This window comes from Corvus hawaiiensis, chromosome 18 (assembly GCF_020740725.1).
Source record: "Corvus hawaiiensis isolate bCorHaw1 chromosome 18, bCorHaw1.pri.cur, whole genome shotgun sequence".
Classification (NCBI taxonomy): domain Eukaryota; kingdom Metazoa; phylum Chordata; class Aves; order Passeriformes; family Corvidae; genus Corvus; species Corvus hawaiiensis.
The window spans coordinates 12,793,506-12,820,116 of NC_063230.1; the positions used below are offsets into that span (position 1 = coordinate 12,793,506).

At 44.6% G+C, this 26,611-nt stretch overlaps 1 protein-coding gene across 6 annotated transcripts in view; it reads right to left on the minus strand.

Moving 5' to 3' along the window:
* The window catches only part of PITPNM2 (phosphatidylinositol transfer protein membrane associated 2), a 126,519-nt gene that overhangs the window by 59,866 nt on the left and 40,042 nt on the right, over positions 1–26,611 (minus strand). For all 6 annotated transcript variants that reach the window (XM_048323253.1, XM_048323254.1, XM_048323257.1 and 3 more), the window contains exon 3: positions 3,611–3,784. In XM_048323253.1, coding sequence (XP_048179210.1) covers positions 3,611–3,688 — 78 coding nt within the window. In that variant the 5' untranslated portion in view covers positions 3,689–3,784. The remainder of the gene's footprint in view (positions 1–3,610; positions 3,785–26,611) is intronic.

Below are 26,611 nucleotides of genomic sequence, written 5' to 3' on the forward strand. Positions count from 1 at the left end.
GCAGGGCTGGCTTTTAAATGTGCACACAGATTTCAGGAAAACGTTACATGAATAGAGGTACAAAGAATGATTTCACTGTTTTGAAATATTTTGCCTGTTTTATGCACCAGAACAAAACCAGGTCACAGCAGGAAGGAAGATCACTGCTTCTCAGCTCAGATATAAAAATGACTATGTTTTAATTTGGATGTCAAAAGAGACAAAAACTCAGCAATGATGCAAAAAGGCCTTGTGCTTTTGGAAAAGCTAAACCCAACTTCCCTGGAGCAAGCGCTCCCAACCTGGAGAGGCTGACAACGCTGTGTGAGAGGTTTCCCATGGAAGGATATTGAAAGTCTGAAATTTAATAGAGAAAAACAATTCAGTTCAGATCTGCTAGGCTTCAAGCAAGTCGAGGGTACATTAAGTCCTTGCTGTAATGTAAAATTAACTTATTTAGGGAAGAATTTAAGTGCTACTTAAAGTACTGAAACCACTGACTGTAGATAATATTTCAGAAGCCAGCAGAAAGCAACTTAGGAGACTTTTTGCTCTCTCACCTCAAATTCAAAAAGAAAAAAAAAATTAAAAAGCAAAGCAGCAGGCCACTCATCTCAGTTTTCACAGCTTTATACACCAGCCTGGAGAACTTGTAGTTATAAGAGGAATTACAGAGCAACACGGGCATGCACACAATGATTTATTGCACATCTCACCTGCCCAGTGGCGCAGAGAACCAAGAGAGATGTGGATTATATACTGCACAATTTTAATTCTCCCATCCAGTAAACACAGCAAATATGAGAACAGCCTGTTCCCATTTAATAGAAGGATCCTTTGCTACTTGGGCATGACGCTGCTTACATCAAATCTGGTGGAAATTTTTGTTAAGGCTTCTAAGAAGAAGGGGTTGTTTTCTCATGAAAACAGATGACTGACCCTTCCACTGCAAAGCAAAAATCTGCATGAAAAAGCCTTTGAAAAGTGATGACAGTACTACAGCTTGAGCCTGAACATCCCTCTCCACATGGCTTTGAAGCACCACTTCTACCACAAGGGCTCAGGGGAGAAGGGCCTTTTGGAAAACTTCCATTTGGACAATGCTGAAATCTAGGAAAATTTATACCCAGGCAAAAAAATAAGCAGTTTTGTACCAACTGGTTTGGAATTTAACAGGAATTTTCACTCATGAGCTTGAAGGTAAACGAGTGATCAACTTCAAACATGTGCTTGAGGCTCCCTAAAACCCTTGAGGAACGATCATGACACCTCCTTTTCCACTGCTGGAGAAGTGCTTCTCACAGGACTTGGCTGCCTGGTGCCTCCAGCAATAACACCACCATTCTGTACATGACAAATGTCTTAGAAATTAACCTTTTGCTTTTAAAAATCGCTTCTCTTCCCAGGAACTACTTCAAAACATTCTGTTCTATATTTCAGCCACAAATTTCTCAGAAATGCCTCTTCACTGCTGCTTTACACAGATATCTCAGCTTGTACCCATAAGGGGGCTCAACACACAGAACTTACTTTTCCTGTGGCCTCTTCAGGCGTTTCAGAGGAAAAATAAAAGGACAGACATGAAGCACTTTCTCATTCTCTGAAAAGGATGGAAGTCACGCTCCCCACTGCTCCTTCCCCAGTGCCTGTCTCAAAGACAAAACCTCCACTTTTAAGTCAAACTGAAGAAAAAGAACATTTGATATCCTGGTCTAGGAAAAGCTCACATTGAAGCCAGCAGGAATCTTTCCACCAACTTCAGGAACAATTGAAGCAAATCGCTACCAAACTATGAACTCTACCCTAAGTGGTCTTTCTTGTTTTGTTATTGTTTTTTGTTATTTTCAAACTTGAGCTGAAACTAGTATTCTCAAGGAAAAGCACAGCTAACTTTTCCTCTTGCACTACTTGTACAAGTAACACAGCGAAGTCTCTTGCTTGTCATGCACTCCTCCAGCTCCCCCAGACCTTGGGCTCCATGCAGCATTTCCAGCTTAGCCCCCTGCTCCAGGAGAGTGGAGGGAGATCAGAAACCTGACTTGACACCTGATCTGAGAGGAGACCTTCCTCTGCTGCCTGTCAATGCAGTAGAAAATTAAAGCAGGGCTGGATGGCAATTTGGAGACGTAATTTCTCAAGCAGTTTCCTGTGCTGGTGAACTTCCCCTCGCATGAAACCCTAATAGCTTCTCAGGTCCTTTTGATGTTAAGATACAGCCAAAATCCCTGTCAAGTAACAAAGCAGAACCCAGTGTTCTGCATTAAGGAAATAAAAATCAGCAATTTAACTTCTGAGATCAAAAAGCAAATCCTCCTCCCTGACCAAGTCCTCCAGAATTCCCAGAGACCCCACAGACACTCCTCCATTAAGGATTCATCCTCTGTTGAATCAGGTGGGCTCCTCCTTCCTAATCAGATCACTCTCCCCTATGCTCTGCTGCTCACTGACAAGCTCTGCACAGATAATACTCTGCTGCCATCCACCAGCTCTTCATGCAAAGCAGCTGAGACAAATTAGGAAGACAAAGTTGTTAACAATATAATTGTACCAATATTCAAAGCAGCTACAGCATCAGTAAAAGGTATAGAAAAAATGAAGGCACCTAAGAAAAATGTTTACCTGTTTATGCCAAGATTTAGGTTAAACACACATTTGTGTCAGAAAAAGGAATTTGAGCGTTATTACTGGAAAATACAAACCATCCATTCTATTAACAGTCAAGCCCAAGTGCACGAATCCTTAAGGAACACGGCTGGGTGGTCAGGCAAGAAATGGGGGAGTTGTCCTTTTGCTTTGGGGGGTTTGCTTTTTCCCCTTAATTTACTCTAGGTTTTAAGCCAAAGCAGGTTTTTCTAGCATCGCTTCATCCTGCTTCAGAAAGCAAAGTTCTCCTGCAAGCTCAGTATGAGATGTGTGTTTTGCTGGATGAGCAAAATTACCTTTTATTTAAAGCATGGGACAATGAAATAACACTTCAGATTCATTTCCTTTTATAACTGCTCCTGGTTGGATTTCAAACACTGGGAGAATATGGGCACAGAGGATTTCAGTTACAAAACCCCAACATTTTAATTAACTGCTTTACTGCAGACAGGGAATTCCACAAAAATTCCCATCAGTATTCAGAAGCCTATTAAAAATAATCTACATTTTATGCCTAAACTGATTAGTATCTGTTCCACCAGATATATTACATTTAATTTTTTCCCTCCCTTAATTCCAAGTTACACCTTTGGTTTACCCTCTCTAATTTATATTCCACTGTTGCTTCCCAAGAAAAGAACAGAATTTAGTTTGCAACTGGAACTGGCATGACCAGCAACCACAGCCCACCTGGGAAGCAGTGGCTGTTTATGCCCTACAGCTTGATCCCTTCCAGTAGGTACCCACACAGGTGGGCTGAGTGTTTCCACAGGAATAAGTTGCTGTTTCCCCAGGTAGGTCAAACAGAGGTTCTCCAATTTAAGGAGAAGAGGAAGCAGGTCAGAAATTGAAATCTGTGTTACTTTCCCTGCTTCTCCTTTATAAGCAAACAGCAAAACCCAAATTTAAAACACCCAATCCTGCAGCAATTCTCCCCCACCCCACCCAGAGCCCTCCAGGGCCCTGCAGGGACCAGAATGTTCCTGACCTGTATCATGTAGAGCTGGGCGATGCGATATTCTTCCACGCTCATTGGAAGAGGAATACGATATTCCTTTATGAGCATTTTGGATACAAAAATCTCTTCTCTGCTCAAAAACACAATCCAAAAGCTTTTAGTAAAGGCTCCTTAAATAATGGCAAGGAAATGCATCGAGGATCCCTGAAACAGAGAGAAAGGGGGGGAGGGGGAAAAGAGAGAAGTGGTTATTTTCCATTCTTATGGCAGAACATCCTATTTAGAAAAAATAAAAAAAACCAACAGACAAACATTAATTTTTGTAATAGCTATAAGCCTAATAGCAGAGAGAAGAATCCCTGGAGTGCTACCAGACCTTTGGTATCAAACTGAACAGAATCCTTCCCAAGAATTTTGAGTTGCTTCAGGGGATACCATCAAAGCTTTTACCTTCGTGACCTTTGCCACTGTATCAATCAGACTTTCATATGCAACAGCATCTCCACGGAAGGGATGTGACAAAAGCTCCAAATGAATAGGCTCCAAATGAATCTGCTGCTGCCCACAATAAAGTCTCTCTCCAGTGTCAGCAACACACCAGAGATGCATCCACTCAAAGGCATCAGGTTTTATCCTCTCAAAAGCATTTAGCAACAAGAAAAGGCAATAATTAGACTTCCTCAGCCCTCAGTAACAACATGATGAAGAAAGATCTTTGGATTCTAAGAATAAAGACAGTAGAAATGTACTTTTCTTCCCTGCTTTATTCTGAATTATTTTCTTGGTAGGACCCCTTCTCTTGCACCTCCAAAGCAGTCTGCTGGCAAGATCCTCCTGTCACTTCTGTCAATGTCAGGCTCATTTTTACACTCCCACTGTATGAGAATACAGTCAAAGATCAAACTGCAACAGAGAAAAATCCCATCCTACCCCACCTCAAGGCACTGTAACAGAATTACTGGTTAAGAATTCAGGGAATATAGCATTTGCTACACCACAGGTCAAAGCAGGAACTCTTCAAATATCTTTAACAACCTCTATGGACTGTGGATAAAGACAATAACTTTATGTAAGGAAGGGGGAAATAAAAGGATGAATGGTGATGAAAAGAGGACACAAGAAGCAAAGTCTGTTATCAGCCCAAGTCAGCTGTGGCAGGATCTGGTGACGGCTCTCACAGCACACAAACCATTCACTTGGTTCCTTCTTGTCACCAAAATCCACCTTTCCTGCTGTGCCTGCTTATTGGATGTCTTCAGAGAGAGCTGCTGGAGCCAAACCAGCCCCAAACCCTGTGACTGGTGAAAACAACCAACAGAATAAACCCAACCAATTTATCTTGTGGATTAAACCATGATGCGGGAACCAGGAAACCGCACCACTATCAACAGCCCTTAGTGCCAGTTGGTGTTTGCACAACACTTCACCAAACTTTTACAAGGTTTAGAGAGGTTCAAACACAGGCCCATGGTCACAGAGCAACCAGGGACAACATTCAGCATTTATAGCCCAGGTTTACTGTGACATCTCTGCCAGAGCTGCCCCAGTGCCGAGCATACACGGGAACACTGCCCAGGGGACACTGGCCCAGGGGACACCCAGCCCCGTGCCATGGTGCCCCCAGCTCGCCTCCCTGTGACTGCCACATTTCTAATCCAGCACTAAAGCAAATCCACCCCGGACCGACTCTTCTGGAATAGTGATCTGTCTGGTGCTGCATCATCTAAACAATTTATTTCCAAATTCAATTCTCTGCCGCATTTTATTGCTGTCAGAGCAATCTGTGTGCGTGGAGGGGAGGATAAAAAAGTCTCAACTATGGCAAAGCCTACAGAGAATAATTCTGGGAAAACTCTGCTTCCCTACACTGCCAAGCTATGCACAGAAGTGTGTGCATCCACACGCACGTGCAGGATTTCCTCCATCAAACTAATCCTCCAGAACAGGTGGAGATAATCTCATTAAGTGGTTTTTAATTAGTGTCATGGCAAAGAACAACAGTTACCACCATAGGATGGATCTCAAGCACCAGATTTGCAATGGTGCAGCTCCAGGATCTCAACTCTTGGAGCTAATGGCAGTGGGAGCTACACGTCTTGAGCAGTTTGTTGTGCTTTAGAGATCTTTGAAAATTAGATTTAAAAGCTTCTCCCCCTGTTCCCCAAATGCTCTGAAAGTGGTTCTGCTCCATCATAAGGACATCAGTCACGTCTGCACTTGCTGCTTGCTAAAACCAGGGTATTTCTATCGACTGGAAGAGATGAATAAAACAAAAAATAAAACCTAAAAAGCAGTAAAATGGCAAGAAACAAGTACCAACATGGAAAAAATGTGTTTATAATGAAGTGCCAGTCAGGTAATAATTCAGATGGCTGAGACACAAGAGGGTTTATTTTATTACAGACTAAAAACCCCAACATTTTGGCCCCAAGCAGGTGCAGCAGCAGCCTTGGCATGAGAAGCCTGTCTGGTCACAGCACTGGCTCCTGCTCCAGCTTCCTGCTCAGCTTTTATGGGAGCTGAGGGTTCAGTGGGAAGTTCCCCATCAGATTTCTCCTTCCCTGTGGCCAATGATTAAAAAGCAGTGTTTGGGCTCAGTCTGCAGGTCTGCAGGCTGCAGCAGATCCTGCTTATGTGCCCACTGGAAACCTCCTCCAGCAGCGACCCACTCCAGCTACTGCTGCTAGCCCCCAAAAGCTGGGTAGAAAACAACCCCAGAAACACACTGGGCAACACCAAGGAGCAAATCCCAACCTCATACCAAGGGAAAAGCACCTGGGATCAGCAGCCTGGCACTGAAGGAGGCACAAAGAGAACAAACCTGACTTGTTTGCCTGGTTTATAGCTTGACTGGCCAAAAAAAAAAAAAAAAAAAAAAAAAAAAATCAAGGTAAGTTTGCAGTTTGGGTTGTCTTTGAGTTGAAAATAACCTGTTCCAAGCCTTCCAAGAGCTATGGAGCCCAGGTATTAAACCACAAAATACAAACATGGGATTTCACCAAATTCAGATCCGGGGGAACACCATTCCAGGTGGAATAGAGGTGACAAAACGGCTCTTTCAGACAACTCACTGAGGAGAGCGGCCTCCTTCCAAAATCTTGGGATTTTATAGAGAATTAAAGCTCATCAAGACCCCTCATTGTATTGTCCAAACCAAACACAGAAGTTTGTCTGCAGAAATGATGGGAGAGAAGGAAAAAGCACTTCTGGAAGCAGGGGAGCCACCACACAGCTCTGAAAACGGGTTTCAAAACCCCAGCTGCATCCATGGCACTTGTCTGCACCCAGCCCATTGCTACAGCCAGAGGTGTTTGAGATGCTCCACGTGCCGGGATTAGCAAACAGCCAGGGTTTCACCACTGGATTTCAGCGGCACCAAGCTGGACTTCCTCTGGATTTGCCAAACCCCTGTGGCTGCACAAGTGGAAGATCCAGAGGCTGTTTGCAGACCTCAGCCTGCAGCCAGCTTCCCAGCAAGAGGAAAACAGCGGTGACGCAGGACATTTCCAGACTCGCTGCTATTCCTGCTATAGCCAAGTGGCACATTTGTACAGCCCGTTATTCAATTTATACCCAGAGCTGTAGTAACTGTGCGAGCCAGGCGCATAATTTTATACCTCAATTATTTTAAAATCAGGTTCTCAAAGCATCATAATTATGCTGCAGAGTCAATATCCTGCTGCGATGAGTCAGGTCCACCTCTGAGCCATTGCTCCAGGCTGTCTGAAGGCTCACGCACAGCCTGCTGCATTTACTTCCAATTTTAACAGTCTCCCTCACAACAACAAACTCCCTAAAAAAAGTGCCCGTGCTTTAAAATCAGGGGAGGATTATCTGGATCTGCAGAAGCTGAACAGACCAAGAGACCCAGCAGAACCTCTTGTTTAACCCATGAACTTGGTGTTCGCTTTGGGAGGTCAGGGCAACCTCCCTGGTACTAAAGGAGGTAGCAAAGGACTGATAACAACTGACAGCTCGTAATTAAGGAGTAAGAATCAGGGTGTGACGGGGTGGTTGAACTGTGCTTCTGGAGTGCTGGAGGTGAAATCCCAGCCAGGGCTCCCAGGCTGGCCCTGAGGGGATGGAAACTGAGTGTGGCAGCAGAAATCCCGGCTCTTCTGCGGGTTCAGGACAGGAGAACCACTCACACCGTGGGTTCAGGCTACAAAAGGGCTGTTATGACTCTGTTCCCAGCTGTCACCTTAATGACTAATTTTTGACCAGCTCACATTTTCCGTGCTCAGGCTGCTGAGCAGAGGCTTTTCAGGGCTGCAGTGAGCAACAAATGCCCCAGCAGGAGGAACCCACCTCGGGCCATGGTTGCTGCATCCCTTTTTCAACAGAGAAAAAATGGCCCCAGACACAGAGAGCAACTATAATGAGCTTCACACAGGAGGTTCATTTTATGCTTTTATAAAGTTAAAAGGAAAGCCCATCACGGAGACTCACACAGCAGCCGGTGGCAGAGGCAGGTCCCAGCCCCAGGTCTCAGGTTCTGATCAACCACTGCCTGCTCAGGGCTGTGGTGTCTGTAGAAGCTGAGAAAAGTCTCCTTTATGAAAGAGCACACTTGTGAGCTAAGGATTGGTATCTTTGACTCAGCTATTGAACAATTTTCCTTGTAATATTTTTACATCATCAAGAAATTAAAGATAATTAAGAGAAACAACCATAAGAAAACCAAGCCAAACCCATAATGGCAAAAGGATGAGTGAAGGCATTACCTGGAGACCTCACCTACCTCCCTAAAGACCTTCCTTAGGTTCTCTACATCGCCTTTATTCCCCAAGAAGATGCTTCCTTGAAGAAAGTGATATCAAAGAGATGTTAGCATTGATCCCAAGTGTATCCAACACTTGGACTTCGGGAAGCAACGCCAGGCTTAGCAGCCTGGCCACCTTCCCTCTCCCGCAGAGTTCCCTGGAGGAGGACACAGTGCTCTCCCACGACTGGAAGCGCTGCATACTTACTGTGCTTGGATTTATTTATGCCTTCAGAAGCAGCAGCATAAATGGGAAACAGATTCCCAAGGCCTAAGTCAGCAGTTTTCAAAGGCAGCCTCGGTGCTCACACCTTGATTAATGCAGCAGTTTCCCTCCTGGCCCAGAGCAGTCTTGCTCAGCTTTATCTCTCCAGAGTGACACTGCTGCAAAGACCATTCCCCGTCACTCTGATCCTGGTTGCCCACGGTGTCCCTGCCTCTCAGGAGCTTTCCAGGAGCATCTACAGAGCTTGGCTGTCAAACCTTGCTCAGCCCAACCCTCTCCAGAGGCTGTGGCACACTCAGCCTGAGATCCATCACAGGGACCGGCACGGCCTCACAATTGGCCTGCCCACATCCCGCTGCCAGCTCCATGGGAAGGACCACAAGACAGAGAGGAACTTCTTGGTTTGTGAGTGCTTAGCACACTCTAGGCTGGAGCCTAAGTGTCACTGTGAATCTCTCATGACTGACCACCACTCTGTAAAGGTCAGGGGAAAACACAGTTTATGAAGCTTTTCCAAGGAGATGAATAATGAGTGCTCGTATTTTACCTTTCCCTTCTCTCCCCTCCTCTCCCAACCCCACCAAAGTGATCTCTCCAGTGGGACTGTTTCAAGCCATGTCTACACCAAAAGGTTAAAAAGCCTCAACATTTCTATTTAGTAGCTTTGTGGCCACAAACACTCATCACTACTCTCAAAACTGTCTCTCACACACATGCACTAAACTGAAGAGACAGAACAAGCTTTTTAAAATCAGCAGTTTTCAGTTTTCATAGTGTGGGCCGTACCTGCTCACTGACAGCTAAGCAGATTTAAAAATTCATCAGGCCTGGGGAGAAAAAAAAAAATGGATCAAAAGTTAAAGCTCCTTAAAAGTGCACAGTTCACAGGCTCTCAGCTCCAAGGCCACTGTGTCAGTGCATGACTCTCAGTGCGGTCGTTCATCTTAATCGCCCATCTCATCTGTCACATCTTCACAGAGAAATATTACAGTGCAGATGTTTGCACATCCGAGTTTCATGACTGAGCTTAGATCCCATCTGACAGTGAACCAGCAGCTAATGAACAAGTGCCCACGTCGCAAAAGTGCAGCAGTCCTTCCAGCGCTGGAGCAGCTGGAGCTCCCCATGCCTGCCCCTGGGGCTGGCCACTGCCTCCAACACAGCCAGGGGACAAGGAAGGGGGAAGAGAGCAAGGAAAACACAAGCATTTGTGGAAATCAGCTTTTGCCAGGTGTAGGGCAAGCTCCAGAGCTCTCGAAGGCAGGCAGCACAGCAAGGGGCTGAGGACAAACACTGCTCGGTGAGACAGGGCGAACAAGTCACACTTACAGTACTTGATCTTTTTTCCATTATTAGATACAATTTGACGTCACTTATAGAATTTAAGAGCTCATTGTAAAGCAGACGTTTATTACAACTGAAGGATGGAAGCGGTCCAAATGCAATATAGCAACACTGGAGCTATTAAATCTTGTTATAGTTCACTGGGCAGCCAAATACTGGCTTGAAGCAACATGAGGAGAAAGGGAGGGGGGAAAGCAACACCACAGCAAAGCGTGCACAATACCCACCACCTCTTCTGCTTAAGCATTCTAGGATATTGTGCTGGCTTTTTGTACTTTCCATTCCTATTACTCCTTTAACACCTGGGAGAGGAAAAACTAACTCCCTCCCTTCTGCTTTATAAATGATGCTGTGGTGCAAAGCCAGCCAGCCCTCCTCATGCACACACTGACTCCAAGGGGATCAGGTGAAGTCCATCAGCTGAACTTTGGTTGGAAAATTAACATTTCAAGTCCTGCCGTGCCTGGAGGTTATGCAATAACGAACTAATAAAGAAGCCATTAAAAGAACTAATAAGCACACTGGAGCCACAGATGAGTTCAGAGGGAAAGACAAACCAGCCTCTAATCCTTTTGCTGATACTGGGGATAAAGATGAATATCAAAAAGAACGCTGACATTAAAGGTTAAACGTTTCCAAGTGAAACTGCATGAGGAGAGCAGCCACAAACCCCAGCATCCTGCGGCCAGGCTGCAGAGCCTGGTGAGCTAAAGGAACTGGGCAGACCCTGCTTTTAATGGGGTTGCTCTTAGTCCAAGACTCAACATTATCCAGTGAAAACAGGCCAACATTATGCACACAAATACATCAAGATAGATATGTAATATATATTTTATATATAGACACACATATATATAGACATACATATATATACACACAGGGAAACAAAAATAAAAGCAGCACTGACAGTGTGGCAAGTACAGCGTGTTGGCTGAAAACAGACTGAAAATTGCTGGCAGCTCATTAAACCACTGTAAAGAAAAATCTATGGAATGCCACAGGCAAACAGCATGGACAGGATTTTTCTTTGGTTGGTGGCACATCCATTAGACTGAAGGGCCACTGCCAAGCAGAAGCCTGCACACTCTGGGCAGCAGTGGCAAGGAGATGGGAGGCAGGCCAAGTTTAAAAAAAAAAAATAAACATATCTAATTTCCCAGGTAGCCTCCCATGGAGGTTATTGCATTTACACTTTCCAGCTCCAGGTGCTACAATCCCTCTTCCTGACAGAACTCAGAAAAGTGAGCACAACGGAGCTTGGTGCAGCTCCCACCAGCTGGTCAAGGCTCCACTTGTATTAAGAAGTAAAATCCCAATGACAAATCCATCCAGGCTCTTAATGTCCATGTCCACACCATCCCTGTTCCCTTTCTCTCCATCAGTAGCTGCACTGGAAATTACAGTTTCCTATTAAAACATCAAGAGCAGAAAGTCATGAAAACTCCCACTCCTTCATCTTACCAGTCGCTAAGCACGAAAATAAAAAATTGAGAGCAGAGAGGGTGAAGTCCAAAGCTCCATGTCTTTCCTGTGACTCTTGTTCATACCCCTCTGCATGGTATTTGCCAATAGCACAAGGCACTTGACAGCCACTCAGTCCCAAACCCATTACAGCCATATCCCACCTCTCCTGGATGGCAACCACAGCATTCATTCCCCATTTTATAGCTGATTCATGGGTCTTTATGCTCATCTTTTCCAAACTACAGCCCATTTTAGGCTATTTCTCAATGTTAATTTGAAGTTTTATCTCCAAACACTTGCAGATCCACTAAACCTGCTTTTGAGACACAAAAATGCAATTTTGGGATTTGAGTCAACATCGGACAGAGCCTGGATTGCTTCCTCAGTAACTCCCTATTCAAACTGAAAAGGGTCATCAACAGCTCCTCCACTTTTTCAGTAGTTACAGTCCTGACGGAAATAACATTTTATTCCCTCGCTTATGCAAATACCATGTGGAACAAGAAATGAGCATTCAAAGCTGGTTTAAAAAGACTATTTCATGGAGGAAAACACGATACCGTTGCAAAGGCAGTGTTAGAGCACCGTCATACTTCACACTGGTTTCATTAGGCTGAGCCTTGCCTAAAGGCAAAATGGGGATAAAGAAAATAAGTCCCACTCCATCAGAAGAAACTTGTAATGACACCTAAAATTCCTACATGGGGAGCAAGACAGACACAGCAGTGAAGGCTGATGAATAATGGTGCAATTGAGGTAGAAAGTACAGGGCCATTTTGCACAAGAGCAGTAAATGTTTAATATCTCTGTTGCATCTTTCATCCATAACACCAACAGATTAACAAGGTTTCTGTGGCTGGGTAATTTCTTTGGAGTTTTGATCTTGGAAATAATTACACTAAATATTTCATAAGTGCCTTTGAAAGTCTTTTTTCTTTTTTTTTTTTTAATAAAGAAAAAAGAATCACTCGCTGCTCTCGGACTGCAGCAGGGTAATGAAAGTGCACAGCTAATCAATAACCACTTTCAGTTCATTATTCAGCACATTTTGGGCTGGTGTTATGTCTTCCCTTCTACCATTCCACATCCCACATATGGAGTGATGGTGCATTTTTAAACCATCACATCTTACTGCTTTTGCAAATCATCCTTAATGCTAACCACAACATGGAACACACAGCCTCTAAATACCACCCACACCATTTAGAGGGTTCCAGGGTGTTTCCAGCTGAGCAGTTTTGCCAGCTGAGGCAGAGAAGGCCGAAGTGCCAGAGCAGTTCCATTTCTCCTTTAGTCTGGGTAACAAATTGCTGGGCCATTTCTGTCCCCTGCCCTTTTCTGAGAAGTCTGAAGGAGGACAAAGCTTTGCCAGTCACTTGGACAGTCCCAGCTCGAGGGCTGTGGGACATGCGGCTCCAGGTTCCTCCCTGGGGGGCTGCTGATGGGACCAGACCCTCGGCTTTGCCCCAAATCCAGCTGCTGCACTGGGGCCACAGCTGCACCTCCACAACACCCAGGACCTCTGCACACCCTTCCAAACCAGGATCCAATGGCCAGCTCAGGCAACAAGAGACCCCCAGGGATACTGCCAGGTGCTATCCACATCCCGAATTCTCACCTGCTCTGGGAAAACCCAACACACTCCTTCCCCATTCTGCCCATTCCATAAAAAATACAACCCAAAGGACACACTATGATCACTTAAAATATAGCTGAAACTACATATTAATAAATGATGAATTTGCCCAAGCCAAGGGCAGGAGTGGTACCTAAGGAGACAAATGCAGGTACTGGCAAGAGAAGAGGAAACAACATTCTCTGAGTCACACACCCAGAGCAGAGCCACAGGAGCAGGAGTGCCTGGCTGGGGCCCAGCCGTGATCCTTGCAGCAGCTCCCAGTGCTTGAGGGATGCATTAAAGCTCTGCCCTGGCCTCAGGGACAACCATCATTATCCCTCATTTGCAGGGAAATTGAGACATAGGGAGAAAAATTATCTGGTCCAATATCCAAGAGAGAATCAGTGACAGAGCAGATTCAAGATTGGATCCAACTTTTGCCACAAAATAATTTTTTATGAATAGAGGAGGGAGTGGGGTAGCTCAAGTAAATTCAACTTCCCTGATAACCGGCACAAGTCCACTGGAAAAAAAATGTGAAGAATTCTTTTTTCTTCTTACCAACTGCCTTTCAAGCTATCAGTAATTTCTGCAGAAAATAAAACGATTCTTGAAAATATCAAATTCCCCCAAGAGCCCAGAGGTCCTCAGCACACACCACACCCCACCTCCTGTCACTCATAGAAAGGCCTTTTTCCTGCTGGAAAGTAGGTCCAGGTTTGGTTGATGCAGTAACTTGAATGAAGACTGGCAGAGCTGCCCAGGCAGCCTGTGACACTCAAACCAGCGTGGCCACAACCAAACACTCACCCTCCCTCTTCTAGAAGGGCTACAGACCTCCTATTACTTCAAATGGCAAGGAAATTTCTTCAAATGACAAGATCAAAAGATGCTCAAACTCTCACAACAGTATCCCCAAAACCCCATGCAAATAATCCTTGCTGGGGAAAATATTCTCAGATGTAATTAAGTTGTGCTCTGAACCCAATTTTTGCATTAATATCTTGGGCATCACAAACCAAACTCACTTTTCAGCTGTCAAATCCACAAGACAAAACTTTGAAGCAAATCCTTCAGCCTTTTGTTGTGACCCATTTTGCTGAACCCCTCCCACAGCTGTTCCCACTGCCACTGGTTTCAGAAAGCCAAGATCTGGCTTCACTCAGACTTCTCTCCAGGAAACAATTTTCTACAGAAAATTTCTGGATGTATCAAAGCATTTAACAGCCATAGAGCACATATTGTGGTTTCAGCCCAACAAAGCAAGCAGAGAGCTTTCCCAAGGGCAGAATTCTCATGTTCCTTGAGGACTCCTGTGGAGTTCTGTGTGGTTTTATTCCTCAAACTAAATGGGATTTCAACCACCTCCACCAACTACAAATTCAGTTTCACAAGTCCATCAGGGTGTCCTGCAACAATGTGTCATACTGCACAGATGGATCAAAAGAAAGCAATTTAATGTAAATTAAAACAAAAGTAACAAAATCTGTTTCTTGACCTCCAAGACCCATTCAAATAAACTTTTCCTTTTTTCCCCAACAAATATCCAAATTGTTTAGGGGGTGGCCTTTATAAGGGACACTTCTTTTTTGGGGTGTCCCTTATAAGAGAGCATTACAAAATTAAGTTCACTAAGGGTTCAGACACAACATTTTCCTTTTCATGAGATGCACCATAGGATGGAAACCTTGTTCCAGCCTGACAGCAGCTGAGGAAGCAAAGCACTGAGCAGAAAGTGTCCAACCCCCTCGGTTCAGATTTCAGGGATGGCTCTGACTGAGTGGTGCAGTTCCCTGTCCTGGCTCTACAGCTCCTGCCGTGGTCTGGCCAGTTGTTTCACACCTTGGGAATTTCTCCATCCTGGCTGATCCAGCTCTGTCAGCTCTCGGATTGCAGGAGCACTGCACAGCCACAGATGCCCTTTGCTAAAGGGCATTACAGCTGTATTTATATCTGACATAAATCTGCTTTGTAAACAGTGACCTGATTCAGGAGCTGGGCTTTCTTAGACAGCCACATCCAGAGCACACAAGTGTGTCTGCTGGCCCTGAGGGATGCCCTGAGGGACACCCTCTCAGAAACCCCAGAACTGGCAGGTGGGAAGCCAAAACCACCCAAAGCTGGAGGGTTTGGCATATCCACGAACTGTACCAGAGGAGCCAAAGGACTTCAACATTCTAGCTTGATCACAACATGGCATGAAGAAAAGGACAATTAATCTGTGCAATAAAAGCTACCTGCAGTCTACAAGGAGTGCAATATCTGAGGGACACTAAAGTTTGGACAGTTTAGTCTAAAATTCACTGCAAATGCTGGCTCCCAGTCAAAACAATCAGGAGCTGAACTGAAAATAATATCAAAGTTCTCAGTCCAGGCACCAGACCCTGTTTTCTCATCTCATTTCTATTCTTCTGTTTGCTGCCAATTCAAAGTTGTGACCAAAAAAATCAGCCCATTAGTCTTGTTCTCAGAAGTGTTAAGCTCTTATATATGAAGTTAGTGTTATCCACTGAGTCCATAAATTACAGCTAAAGTACATAAGGAAGCAGTCATGACATAACCCCAATTTAATCTGAACCAGGCCACCACAGTCAAAGAAGTGTTTTTCAAAATGTTAATTAATTTTTTAAAAGAATGGATTAAAGGGGGTTCTCAATTCAAAGAACACTTTAAGGAGACAAGCTAGAGAGGATTGTCCACTTTATTAATACAGCAATTTAACAGCTATTCAACATGTAATAACTTCTCATTAAAAGTCAACCCTCCTCCTTCTCCAGCAGATTAGCCACCCATTTGTCAGACACAATACAGCTTCATTAGCCTAAAAGTTCCATTTCTGCTCTTCCACAGATTTGCTTTTATTTTGCTTCTGTCAGTAAGCAAAAATCCTGAATGACAGCGAAGTCCAGAAATCAATAACACAAACAGTGCCTTGGTCTCTCACGGGTTCCAGAGGGTGTTTGGAAGCTGCATTCCCAGCAATGCCAGCAGTGACAGCACACACAGTCAACTCCTGCAAGAGCCAGGCTGCAAACCTTGGGATCAACCTAAGCAACGCTGCCCAAACGCAGGGCAAGGCTCATCCATGAACTGTACCCTGTCTGGAGGAGCTCACAAATGATACCTTTTCCCACCAGCACCTCTCACAGCCTGCATGGAAATGGAGTGTGTCACTGAAAAGAGCATATACAATTCTACCAGAAGCTCCCCATTGCAACCTTGAGTTTTCAGGTTAAGCATTATCACGTGTAACACACAAGCAGACACCTTATTCTGTGTGGGTGCCCTCAATCAATGCTGAGGCCCCACGGACCTGCCCAGGAGCTCCAGGTGGGAGCTGAGACAGGGACAGCAGGGACAAGTCCTGGGCCTGGGCACCAGCAGCGTGCAGTTCTCCACACCTCTGAGAAATGTACACCCAGGTGTCCTGGAGACACAGACAGGAGACACAGTAAAGGTCCTGTAAGGGTAGCCCTACGACTAAATAAATCAACAGGAAGAGCCCTGTGATTCCAGTGGGAAAGTCTGAGCAGCACAGCAGCAGCCCCGTGCTCTGTGTCAGCCTCGTTGCTGCAGCCACAGCTGGATTCTGCATGGATTTCACTGCAGGATCAAAGCTCTAGGAAGTCCTTATTAAAAGACAACAGAAACTGAAAGAGGTTACAACTAAGGCTAGTACCACCCAAAAGTTAAAGCAAACAAAAACATTCCAGGCTAGGATTTATCTGCAAAGACCAGTCAAGCTACTCTTAAGACCATTAACAGCCACATGCCCAGGCTTCCATAAAAAGGGACACCTTTCCTCCAGCTCCTGCAATTTTAAGAAATTAATCCAGATATCAGTAGAACAGGAAGTTCGGGATATATACAGCATTAGTTTCCAAGAGAATATTTATCGTGTCACGTGAGACCAGCATTTTTAGCCAACTTGGGAGAAAATAGACAAGCTGCAAAGCTGCCCTAAAAATACCAGTCATGATAATTACAAGGAAGAAAAGCAAAGCGTAAGCAATGGAAGCACTAACAATCCATACTTCTAGTGACAACCTGCTAACAATTTTTTTTAATTACAGAGACCACTGCTAGAAGATTATCTCAGCTGCTCAGGTGTGCAATTTATGTTTTCAGTTTAAAAAAAAAAGAAAAGGCATCAATAATTATGTAAATCCATGGCCTTATCCTCTCTGTTCTCCCACTAGAACACAAGCTTTTGCCAAGAACCAGCTGCCCCTCCTTCCTCAGGAGAGCGCTATTCAGCTTCAGGATTTTTAATAAAATTGATAAAGATCAAAACAATCCAAGAGGTAGTAAAAGTTTAACAATTTATCGTAGGCTAGAGGTGGAGGGAAAAGAGCCTGGCTGACAGGAGCCACATGTGGGTGAGATGCCTCCCTGGCCACGTGTTGGTGACAGTGGCTCTTCCCAAGGCACAAAGCAGCACCAGCTCCTGCAATGAGTAACTGCAGGGCTTGCAGGAGTCAACAGTTGTAACACAAGATTTATTTTTGTCACTGAAATCAGTGAGGGTGACTCACAATAGGCTCAGGGAGCCTTGTTGATGAGTTTCATTTTATACAGTCACTTTTCACCCTTGATTCTCAAAAATACCCTGAGTGACAATAATGACAATAGAGTATAATAGTCCTAATTAGCTAATGGGAGAGAAAACTTCCAAGTTCCAAACTAACCAGATTTGCTACTTCTAAAAATGCAATGCACTTGATCCCTGTTGATCTCTGAAATTAGAAGAGAAAGAAGAATGGCCATTCTCTTCTGCACATTCAGCAACAACATCCCGACAGCCCCATCAGGAGGAAAGAACACAAGCAAGAGCTGTTCAGAGACCTGGCTTCAGGATGATTTACTGCTAAATACATTAAAAGCATCTACCACTGACAAAATAAATAGGTCTGACTGTATCAAAAACCAAGCAAATCATTGCCTTCTCAAGCACAGGTTTTTTCCCAGCAATGATAAAGAGGACCAAAGGACAATGGCAAGCTTTGAAAATGACTTGCCAACTAAGTGATGGCTCAATGATTACATTTTGGAATGTTTTCCTTGCATTTCACACCACTGAAGCCACTCTCAAAGCAACTGAAAGCACCAGTAACAAAGAGAAACCAATGTGAACCTTGCTCTGTTGACCTGACCAAAGGAAAGGGCTATGCAGGAGAGTGGACCTGGTAAGGTCAAATTTAGGACAACCACTAACTGTTCTTTAAAGCACCAAAGTTGGCCGGAATCTTTATTTAGGACTAAAGTCCAGGAGCCTTCCTCTGAATATGGGATCACATGGAAGCTATTTTATTTGTGGAGTTTATTTTGAGCTGAAAATATTTTCCAGTTCCATGCTGACAGACAGGATTGTAACTACGCTGTTTTACAGAATAATGGACAAGTTTCTAAAGCCTGTCATAGGGGAAAGTAGAGAGAGCATCATTTTTCTCTTTACAATATTTATTCCTGCAGAAGTTTACTCTTTCAAAATAAGGTCATGTGCTCCTTTAGCACAAAAGGACTGAGCAAAGCACAGCTATCTGTCCCATCTGTCATCCCAGGCAAGATGAGATAATCAGATTAGCCAAACAGTTACAAATTGCACATATCTGAAGGAGAAGGAGTAATTTTCTCATATTCCTCTCCCCGGCAATCACCTCCAGAATTTCCAAAACAGCAGTGTCAGCCTCCCTAACACTTCCCAGTCCTGAGCTCCTCCAGGATTCAGGGACAAATTCCTCTGGAAGCACCAGGTCAGCCTGTCACATTTATTGGAGAAAATGGTTTGCCAAGATGATGTGGTAAAAGCCTGCATTAATAGCTCCAGTTCTATCCACACCTCCAGCAAGGTCCCAGGTGTGACTGGCTACAAAAGCCCTCTTGGGAGAGGTTCCTCCAGTCCCTCCACCCAAACCAACATGCACTGGGTGCAGCACAAGGACAAAAGGGCTGGTTTCCTGTGTTCCTGTTACATCTTTCACCCTGAGTGGCCCAACACCTCTTCCTTCAGAAATGCTGCCAGACCAAGGGCAAGGGGAGCACCCAGGAAGAAAGCTATGGAGCATAAGGAGGTTTTCAAAACAGAGAAAAACATCAGTGTGGTATTTGCACAGGCAACTCAAAAATCCCACCTGAGCCCCTTGTTTGGGTTTGGGGTACCCTAGTACCGAAGCTTAAGTTATCACATTCTAAGAAGGGATGGGGATTAGTTAACTAAATTCCTTTATACCTTTGGAGTTTGGTTCTTACACTGAAAGACACTCACACAATCTGCACTGAACACTCTTCTTTGGAAGAAGCTCCCTGAGCCGGTGCAGCAAAGGAGCACAAAGTTACCAGCAAGCACAACCCTCTTCCAGCTCTTCAACTTGCAGGTGATTGACAGGATTTCCAGATCAAAAGCCTTGTACCACACAGAACCATCCGCCAGGCAGTACCAGACTTTTTTCAGTGAACTGTAAGTTGCTCATTTGCAGGAACACACGGTGCTTCATTTTCCTCCCTAAGACACCACTAATCCTGTGTGCAGGGCTAAAATATCTCTGCTGCCCAGTCTGGTGCTGTCAGTGCTGAGAAATACTGGAAACCGGAGTGCTTTGATTCACACTAAGGACAGCTGAAACAAGTGCCACCAGTTTTTATTTTTAAATGCATGTAGTGCTGTGCCCAGGGCTAGGAACACTCCCAGTTCCCTCGGATGTTTTAGCACATACCAGTTCTTCTGAAAAAGGTGGTAGAGACAAACCTTTCACTCAGTAGTGCCCTTCTTGAGGTCAGCCACACAAGCCCCTCTCCAAAACTCCCCAAACCAACTTCCCACCTCTGGGACCTCTCTGAGCTTGCACTGCACCCCAGGGGACTGGGGATGGTAAAGGTCCATCCTCAAGTCTGTGTGGAAACAATGGTTTGTGCAGCTTTTTGACTTAATTGTTTCACCTCCAGAGGACAGAGAAATCATCTCTCTGACTGCCATCCCTGAAACTGGCACCCCTACAGTTAATGTCAAACATCCTCTGCCCCTGTCCTGCAGCACGAAACGAGCACAAAAAAATCCCCAAAAGTTAAGCAATACAGAGACAGACTGTGCTGCAGTTGGGAGGGTTACACACACCACCCAAACTTGTGACATTCCCATAGAAACCACAGTGGGAAAAGAGAAAAGCCTCAAAAAACTGACAAGATAAAACACACATGTTGAAATCTGAAAGTTCCTCCTCAGCTCTCCAGCAGCTCAGGCACTCAGGGCTAACACAGGTAACACCCAACTGACACCAATAAAACTTTCTTTTTCAGATCCCTCAGGCTGCCTGATGGGAATAACCACACATTCCCAGTAGTGGTATTTCAGAGGACAAAGCTGTTGGGTACTAGAAGCAACTTTCTTCCCTGTTACTTATGGGCCAGTTCTTATAGTTAAGTGTCACTAGAAACAAAGGAACTTCCTAAACGTTTCCTTTGAGTGTGTAAAGCCTTTCAGAACATACATTTTCCTCCTTAGCAGGACCAGTTAAGCAAATAAATAATTGGGATGTGCAAGAGAAGCAACTGATTCTTTCAGTCAAATACACATCCCTGTAGGAAAAAAAAAAATTCCAAGAAAAAACGCCCTATTGCTACCAAGAGCACACATGGTCAGCTAATGAGCTAACTGGCCACTTTCAGAAAAAAAAAAAAAAGTTAAAAAGTTAAATGTTCCATTAGACACTTCCCTACTCCAAACAAGTGTTTTTGTGTGACATCAAAAAAGGGAAAGAAAAAAAGAAGAAAAGGGAAAAAAAAAAAGACAGGAATGCTAAGCACTGTTTTTTTAAATCACTCGGGATGCTCTGCTCATGTTCTGGAAAACCAGTCACATTCCAGTGCTTGGCAGAAGCAAGTCAGCTCTACCAGGAGAGACAAAAACATGCATGGAAGGAGGCTGTTTGTTACGAACTGAATCATTCCCTGAGATGTCTGATGCATCTCTAAAGACCTTCCAGACAGAGGAATAACATCCACAGCGTGTCTGGTGCTAAGCTCGATTGACTGCACACTGCGCTCTACTACAAAAGCCAGAAGTAAAAGCCAACCCAAAATCCAGAAGGTTTGCAAGTGAATCTGGACACCAACATTCTTCTGCTCATCCAAGTCTCCATCCCAGCAGGAATGCCTCGTGAGTCTCACTCTCCTGGGATGGCTGGGATGTTACGAGCCCATTGCCCCTGTTTTTCCCATTCGGAAAGCCCAAGCTTTACCACCAGCATCTTTCATGCAAAGCACACGATTTTCTGCTTAGGAAAAACAAAAAATAGGATTGTTTTTTGGGTCTTGAAAAATACTTTAGTCTGATGGATGGGGTTTTTTCTGGAATTAGTTTCTAAATATATACTCTACCTACCACGCCATCAAAGGCAGGGCTAAAGACACTAACAAGGCAATACATTAAACGGTTTATCTTGTTAGAGGTTTTACAGCTACTTAATAAAGAGTTTTGGTAACCACTGCCTCTATGTGTTTATTACTGTAAAACAGCTTTTTAAAAAAAGCATAATCTGCAAGAGCATAACCTTTCCATTCAGCTGCATAAAAATGCTGTACTCCAATCAATATCATCCGTAGCAAGAAACTAAAAAAAGATCCGCAGAAGCCATAAAGCACAGTAAATTACGTTCAGAGAACAGCTCTACTGCAACCGTATTTTATAGAAATTCTATTTAAAATTCACACATAGAAAAAAGATTAGACATACAGAAAAAAATAGCAGATCCGGACAGGAGATAAAGCAAGTAAGTTGCATTGTCTGACAAGCGGGATATGAAAAGCAGAAGGGTGGACTGAACCTGACCTTTAAGGGTCAGTCACATTTTCCACGTGCTGCTAAAGATCTCTCCCCAGGGGGAGGAGGGGGCAGCGAGAGAATCAATTCATAAAAAACCCCATCAGTGTTTACATGAAGTAACCAGTGAGAAATTATTATTTTACAAATCAGAGCAAATCTCCCTATTACTTATCTGGAAAAGAGGAAAGTTTAGCATCACCCTGCCAATATTTTGGCGTTTGAAGGTTTTACACATCTCAGAGTCTGAAAACAGGCCCTTCCATCACACAAAATAACAAGCATTCCTCCCACTCCAAATCCAGAGGCACTGAAGGGCACCGCAGCAGCTGAGTTCACAGGCACCAGAAGAGCACAGGCATTTCTTTAGCCAATAACAACAAAATTCAAAACAAAGCTACAAATATAAACTCAACCTGGATTGCAAGCCCTCTGCTTAGGGAGCAAGTTATTTGCTCTTTAGCTTTACTGACCTTCCTGAACAAAAAGTCATGAAGAGATGCTGACACAAGGAATCAAAGTTGCTGCCACCTTATTATCTGAGCACAGGAGCCATAGGCTTATACCCCAGAGCCCCCACCCCATCAGCATCTCCAACCAGTAAGGAATCAGGTGTTTATTAAGAATAGCTGGGCATCCAAAACAAACAGGCTGAAAACTTACTACAGTTTAGGGGGAAAAAAAAAAAAGCTGCAAGCCCCCCTGCTTTTCCTGCTTGCTCCTTTCACAGAAGCTTGGAACAACTGCAGGAACTGCCTCGCCAAGTATATCCCAGGGTTTACTTACTATTTATTCCCAGGCAAATTTCAAACCACCAGCCCTTGCCAGAGCTGTCTGAGATGACCCTGTGGCTGCCCCACCTTCGGCTGCGTTCCCAAGCATTCCCGAGTGTTCCCAGGCTGCAGGTCCTGTGAAAGGTGCCAGCCACCGGCCCTCCTCCTCTGCAAATGCTGCTTATCTCACCTACAGCCAAGATTTCCTTCTTTTCTGGTCTAAGGCTACTTCCAGTCAGAGTCGGGAAGATGAAAGGAAAGCAGATACAGAGGCATGGTTGGAAGTAGAAGTAATTAGGATGTTGGAAACCAAATCAAAACAGAAGATACAACTTTTAAGAAGTGCCCCTCTATTAATCTCAGGCTGAGAAAGGGATAAAAATGTTTCTATTCTAGTGAGGATCTCTGAAGAAAAAACTCAGTATTTGGTACAAGGAGAAAAGGTAACTCTCAAACTGAACAATTAAGCACTACTTCCCTTTATTCCCATTTCCTTAGCTAAGCCAGGTGCAATTACCTCCACTGCATGTTTCCATGCACAACACAAAAAGCAGGCATATCCCTAATCTAAATCTAAAAGAGGGACTTGAGACAGCGTAGCCAGGTGATGCTCTCCATAAAGAGCAAATATAGCAATACTGTCATTTTCTTTGAAAAGCTGGTGCTTTAGGGTTGTTGTTTTTGCAGGGATTTTTGTTTAATGGTACACTTTTTTCTTTCTACCTTTCTGCCAGCTTCCCTAGAAGAAAACAAAACAAACCTCTATGACTAATCCCTCTCTTTGCCAGCTGACAAAAACCACGGTGTTACCACAGCACATTTAAAATAAAAATACAGTTTTAAGGGGAAAACATAGAAGCACATTCCAGTCCTTTGCCTTCTCCCTCATCCCCATGGCATCACCCTGCACTGACATCCTTTGTGAGCTGGGGGCTGGAGCTGCTCCCTTCACTTGGGGGAAGCCTCAACACTTCAATGATGGACAGAAAATCCACGTCAGGACAGAGGGGGAACTGCCTCTGCCACCCAGAACTGGTGTGAAAAGTTACCATGGAGGAAAGGGAACTGCTCAAGTGTCCTGAGGTACCGTGAGACACTACAGCCAAGCCAGAGGAAATACAGAAGCAAATAGAATCAAGTTCTCCCACAAACCTGAAGCTTCCAGACAAGAAATTACCAGTAATTACTAATAATATAATTTTCATGCAGCACTCATCAGCATGAACCAGTTCTGTCCTCACAACAAAGAGGAACAACAAAAGCCACAAACAGTTACTGAATTAGCTTATTAAGATCTCTGGGATTTTTTTGAACCTTCATAACCATCAAAATTGGTCTGAATGCACAAACATGATTACAATAAAAAGGCCCAGATGTCTTCTGGACACGGCAGCATCAGATCCAACATCATACTGCAGAGAGCTCACACCGAGGAAGCTCTTCCAAGGGAATGACAGCTGCTCCCCTGGAGTCACTGCCCATCCTGCAACACTGCTCCTTCTCAGAAGGACTGCAGCACAGGAGGAATTTCAGAAGCTGCTACTCCAGTTTCAAATGTGCTCCTCTTTAAAAGAGCACACACCTACCAAATGGCAGGGGGGGCCAAGCAGACTGTCCAGGGCACAGCATAGTAAAACAAACAAACAAACAAACAAACACACCTAACAGCAAAAAAAGAGAGCCCAAAGGCTGCAGCTGATTTTCCTCCAGTGCCTGTCACTATTTCCCATCAAATCACAGCACTGTAAGGCAGAAAGCTCAAGCTCAATCAGATGCTCTCCTGGTTAAGAGCCAGGAAGAGGCAATGCAACCTATGGACCAAAGCAGACCCATTTACATAAAAAATTTAACCTCTGGGATGAAAAGACCAGGAGGCCCCTCCTGATGGTGAAAAAGAACCAAGCACTTCATGAGCAAGGTGGTCCCAAAGGGAAAAGAAGCACAGCAGGACAGAGGAGGCTTCGTCCAGCTCTGCAGAGCCCTTCCCAGTGCCTGGAGCCGGAGCCAGGGCACCAGGAGGGGACAGGAGCCCTTCGGAGGCTGCTGTGCCCAGCCAGCAGGAGCAGAGCCAGAGCAGGACACGGCTCGTTCCAGAGACATTTTTAGCACAAAGAAGGGAAGAGCACAGCAGCTCTCCTGGATTACTGTGTCCACCCAGTTTCCAGAATTTCCAGCTCTATAATGATATGGTTCCTGGAAGAGCACTTCTAACTGGATTAGAGGACATCTCGTGAGCACACCCTTGGCAGCACGATGACCATGGTGTGGAAAGACTCCTGACTGCATTATCCAGGCCCTCCGTAATTCAGTTACGTGCCCTTTTTAGCAGAGGTGAGAGGCAGGTGTTTCAAAAGCAGCTTGATCCTAAGTTTGTTCTGTGTTTGAGGGGTTCTTAACATTTTTTTTTCCTTTGTTTCCTCCTTATAATAGTAAAACAAATTGCTGTTTTTCCTCCAGTACCAATATTGGTTGTGCAGCTGAGAAAGCTCCTGTAGCTGAGCAAAACTCAACTCAATTAAGGATGAAGCATGGACTCTGTTTTCTTTTGAGCACGAAGGACAGAGACTCTCAAGAAGCTTCACCCTACACTAACCAGGTTTGGCATTGCCCAGGCACGCTTGCTTAGGGAATTTTTATGCAGGGGAAGAAGAGTTTTTCCACAGAGACAAATACTTTATACAGTTGTCCAAACTAAAACACCCATCTGACAGCAGATTCAGCCCATCCTTGGATTCATTCATGCTCTGAACCATGTCCTTAAAAGGAGAGCGTGTTATTCTTTTGCATCAAGCAAAGCTGTGTTAAAATGTTTGTTTCTGATGGAACAGGGAGACAGACACCAGGAGGAAGCAAGCTGTGTCTGAAGAGCAGAATTCCTGGCAGATGGGTCAAGAGCAGCAGCTGTGTTCACAGAAAACACACACGTCTTTACATACTTAGGGCTGCCATGTGGAAAACATCACAAGAGATGGTTCACAATGAGGGGAAAAGGGACCGTTTTTGACAGCAGGTATCAGGATGCTGCTCTCCTGAGCCTCTGCAGTGGATGCTGCAGATGGATGTTTCATCGGGCAGGGAAAAGGTCAACATTAATAATGGAGCTGCACCAGCTCGTGACAGTCCCAGAAATACCATGAAGAGATACTGATCTTTACTGCAGTGTCATCGCCACACGCGTGAGAACAGCCCCACCCACCCACGACCAAGCTGAGCCACCACTGCTCCCAACCAGGCTTTAATTTGCTTGGCAGCACCGTGTCCCGGGGCACCTCAGGAGCACATTCCTCCCACTGTCTACACAGGAGATGTGCAAAGGGAGAACCAAAAAGTGACACATTCCAGTCCCTATCCTTGCTGCGAAGCAGATCCTTGTGCAGGGATGACCATGGAAGACTGAACCAGAGCAGCCAGAGCCCAACGAGACTGAAATCAGAGTTCACACTTAATAGACAAATGATCCGATCTTAGAGTGCTCATTACACACCACTTTGTGCAGCCAAGTCAAAAAGCAGCTCCACATCTTCTCTTCGAGTCAGGCAAAGGGCTGCTGCTGGATTTACTAAACTGTGTCATGGAAAGAGCTACAGATGCCTTATCATTGCTGAAATGTTACAGAGATAAGGTCTTTGTGTCAGCTGCCTCCTGGAAACGCAGCTAAGGGCATTTTTATGCTTATTCGGCACTGAAACCAGTGCATCAAATCTTTTATGCTAACAGGAGTTCCAGACACTCAGCAGAAAAGGAGCATCAACATTACCACCACATACTTTGAATTGCCCTGGCCTCAGCAGGCTCTCTCTAGCCCTTCTTTCAAGATGTTTTAAGGGATTATTCTCCCCAAGAAGGGCCAGGGAGATACAGAAACTGTTACAAGCACAACAAGTAATGAGTTTAGCAAATCCCTCATGCCAGTTACACTTAAAATGCTGTCCTAAATGCACTAGGTAGTAACAGTAATTAAATAGCAACAGCATTGTGCTCCCAGGATTTTTTTTTCCACTGAAGGGCTGGAAAGCACTTGAAGCCTTT